General features: G+C 36.9%; 1 protein-coding gene across 1 annotated transcript; it reads left to right on the plus strand.

Annotated features, from left to right (window-relative positions):
- The first annotated feature begins 586 nt into the window (after positions 1-586).
- LOC130450651 (craniofacial development protein 2-like) lies at positions 587-1950 on the plus strand. Its single transcript, XM_056789158.1, has 2 exons — positions 587-1866; positions 1947-1950. The coding sequence occupies exons 1-2, from the start codon at positions 587-589 to the stop codon at positions 1948-1950; spliced, it is 1284 nt and encodes a 427-aa protein (XP_056645136.1).
- Positions 1951-3787: the final 1837 nt, after the last annotated feature.

Consider the following 3787-nt stretch of genomic DNA (forward strand, 5'->3'; position numbering starts at 1 on the left):
TTTGCATCTAACTTTGTCAAATATCGTTGATTTACATCCATTGAAGCCGAAAGAGTTCGATTGTCACTTTGTGTTGATTGAAAAATAATGAAATCTATTTCTGCTATTTTAAGTCCGAACTCAGCAAGTCATATATTTGAGTGAATTTGCATCTAACTTGTTCAGATATTGTCGATTTACATCCATTGAAGCCGAATGAGTTTGATTGTCACTTTCTGTTGATTGAAAATTTTCGAAATCTATTTCTGCCATCTTAAGTCCAAACACATCAATTCTTATATATTAGAGTGAATTTGCATCTAGCTTGGGCAGATATCGTCGATTTACATCCATTGAAGCCGAATGAGTTCGATTGTCACTTTGTATTGATTGAAAATTAACTCCGCCTGGTGTGTTTCGGTGTGGTGGATTGAGTAGCCCGCTGGACACAACTGCCGGTCCCAAGCCCGGGTAAAGGAGGAGGGTCAAGTCGATAGGCCAGCCCCCTATCACTTGGAAAAAACTTCTTTTGGCTAAAAATCCGAAAACTAGGCCTCGGAATGTGGATGATCAAAATGGAAAACGACAATGGCAACGAAAACGGACTATGATTTGTGGAACATGGAATATACAGGGAATTAGAACGAAGGTAGATGACATTTTACAAGAAATTAAAAAACATAAACTGGACTTTATTGCTCTCTCTGAAACAAAGAAAAAAGGACAAGGTACACAAACACTCGGGGAATATATCCACATATACAGCGGCGTTAACAAAGAAGAACATGCAAAAAGGGGTATATCGCTCCTTATACATGAGAAGTATAAGAAGAACGTCTCCAGCTGGGAAGCAATAAGCGATAGAACAATAAAAGTTAATGTCAATTTAAAAGGCTGCAAAATAACAATAATTGCTACTTATGGACCTAATGAAGACGCACGGGTAGATGAAAAAGAAAAGTATTATGAAACGCTAAATGAGCTAATATCTCAGACAGGTAACGATCGAGAAATCATAATACTGGGAGACCTAAATGCTAGAACTGGCAAAGAAACGAAGCATGAGATAATAGGGCCCTACGGTGAAAATACCAGGAATGATAATGGCTCCAGGTTGATAGATGTCTGTCAACATAACTTACTAAGAATAATGAATGGGTATTTTAAACATAAGGAAATACACACATATACATGGACGCAAATAACTAGAAATCTAAGATCAATAATCGACTATCTTATAATGAAACAAAAAACGAAGATAAAAGTGCACAATGTCAGAGTATATCGATCCGCAGAATGTGGAAGTGACCATCATCTGATAAAAGCTAAGTTAATAATGCCAATAATCAAAGACAACAAACAAAAGAATCAACTGCAAAACAGTAAAGATTTAACAGATATAGATATACCAAACTATAATATAGAAAGCCTTATGAACGAGAGCACAAAATTATTATACCAACAAAGACTGGACCAAAACCTCCCACAGGAGTACGAACAAGAACCAACAGACAATCTTACCAAAGTAGTAATTGACAGCATACACAAAGCAGCCAAAGAAGCCTTAGGATATAAAGAAATGAAAAAGAGAACACGAAATTATTGGTGGACTGAACAACTGCAAAATTTAAAAGAACAAAAACAACGATTGTATCATACCTGGCTAAGCACTAAAAAAGCAGAACATAAGGAACAATATAGTGAAGCTGTATCAAAATTTAAAACCGCTGCGATAGAGGCCAAAAACCTCAGCTGGGAAAATAAATGCAAGGAATTGGATACCTATTTAGGAGGACGCCAATCCAGGGAATCGTGGAGATTTATAGATAATGTTAGATCTGGCAGAAAAGAAAATATCCCAATAGGCACCATATCACCAAATAAATGGCAAGACTATTACCGCTCATTACTCAGAGAACAGAGATCTGAATATAGTAACATGCCGGCTGAAGACATACGGATTACAGGTGAACCAATAAAAATCAACGTAGAAAAAACAAAGAAAGCTATAACACTACTTAAAAATGGGCGCGCTCCTGGTCCAGAGGGAATACCTGCAGAATTAATAAAAGCAGGAACAAATAGGCTGTTTAATATCCTAACAGAAATTATCAATAGACATCTAAATGGAGAACCAATACCGCAAACGTGGAAAGAAGGATGGATCACGTCCATATACAAGAAAGGAAATAAGGAAGACTGCAATAATTATAGGGGCATTACAGTGACTAGTACGCTCAGTAGGTTATACGGAAAAATAATAAAGGAGATCATTTGTGAAGAATATCATCCATACGAGTCCGAGGAACAAAACGGCTTCAGAGCAGGTCGATCGACGATAGATAGTATTTTCTGTCTATCACAAATAATCGAAAAGAGAACCGTAAGATCACAAGAAGTGCACCTACTATTGGTAGACTTGAAGAAAGCGTATGACACAGTACCTGTCTCAAAATTATGGGAGGTTCTGGAAAGAACGAGCATAAATACCACTCTAATAAAGGCTATAAAAGAACTATACAGAGACACAACAGCAAAAATAAAAATAGGTAACAAGGTGACAGACGGCTTCAAAACAACCAAAGGCTTGCGACAAGGGTGTTGTTTATCCCCAACTCTGTTCAACATATACATAGATGAAGCCCTAAGAGTTTGGAAAAAAAAATGTAAAGGAATGGGACTAACTATTGGGGAGAGCACCTTGTATACACTGCACTATGCCGATGACCAGGTAGTGGTAGCACAGGAAAAAGAAGATCTGGAGTACATGTCTAGAAAACTTATAGAAGAATACCAAAAGTGGGGTCTACAGGTTAACACGGAGAAGACACAATACATATGTATAGGATCAGAAGATTCACCTGGGAATTTAGATCTAGAGGGAAAAATAATTAAAAACTGTAAGGAATGCATATACCTAGGTGTAAAACTAACAACAACAGGACGAAACGAGGAAACAATTAGGGACAGAATAACCAAAGGAAGAAAAGTAATAAGAGCCCTGAACTCAGTGCTGTGGCAAAAGAATATTAGACCAGAAACAAAAAAGAGAATATACAACGCCATTTTACAACCAATAATTACATATAGCTCCGAGGTTTGGCAACTTACAGAAAAGCAAAAAAATAACTTAAATGCAGTGGAAATGGATTTCTGGAGGAGAGCAGCAAGAATATCTAGAACGGAACATATAAGAAACGAGGAAATAAGAAGACAATTGAAAGTAGAAAGAACTTTAGTAGAAGATATAGAAAAGAAACAGTTGATTTGGTACGGACACGTTAAGAGAATGGGAAGAGAACGACTACCAAGAATAATATTAGAATGGACCCCCAAAGAAAAAAGAAAGAGGGGAAGACCACCTAGAACATGGCTACAAGGAATCACTAGAGCAATGTCCGAAAGGAACCTAGCAGTCGACGACTGGCAAGATAGACAGGCCTGGAGATTAGGAACCCAAAGGCGTATAACGCTATAAAAGGGGATATATATATATATTGATTGAAAATTTCCGAAATCTATTTCCGCCATTTTAAGTCCAAACACATCAATTCTTATATGTCTAAGTGAATTTGCATCTAACTTGGTCAGATATCGTCGATTTGCATCAATTGAAACCGAATGAGTTCGATTGTCACTTTGTGTTGATTGAAAATTTTCGAAATCTATTTCCGCCATTTTAAGTCCAAACACATCAATTCTTATATGTCTAAGTGAATTTGCATCTAACTTGGTCAGATATCGTCGATTTACATCCATTGAAGCCGAATGAGTTCGATTGTCACTTTGTGTTGATTGAAAATTTTCG

The sequence above is a fragment of the Diorhabda sublineata genome, chromosome X, assembly GCF_026230105.1.
Source record: "Diorhabda sublineata isolate icDioSubl1.1 chromosome X, icDioSubl1.1, whole genome shotgun sequence".
Classification (NCBI taxonomy): Eukaryota; Metazoa; Arthropoda; class Insecta; order Coleoptera; family Chrysomelidae; genus Diorhabda; species Diorhabda sublineata.

Bases quoted from the DNA above. Each gene is read 5' to 3' on its own strand.
- LOC130450651 (XM_056789158.1), top strand. From the start codon at position 587: ATGATTTGTGGAACATGGAATATACAGGGAATTAGAACGAAGGTAGAT.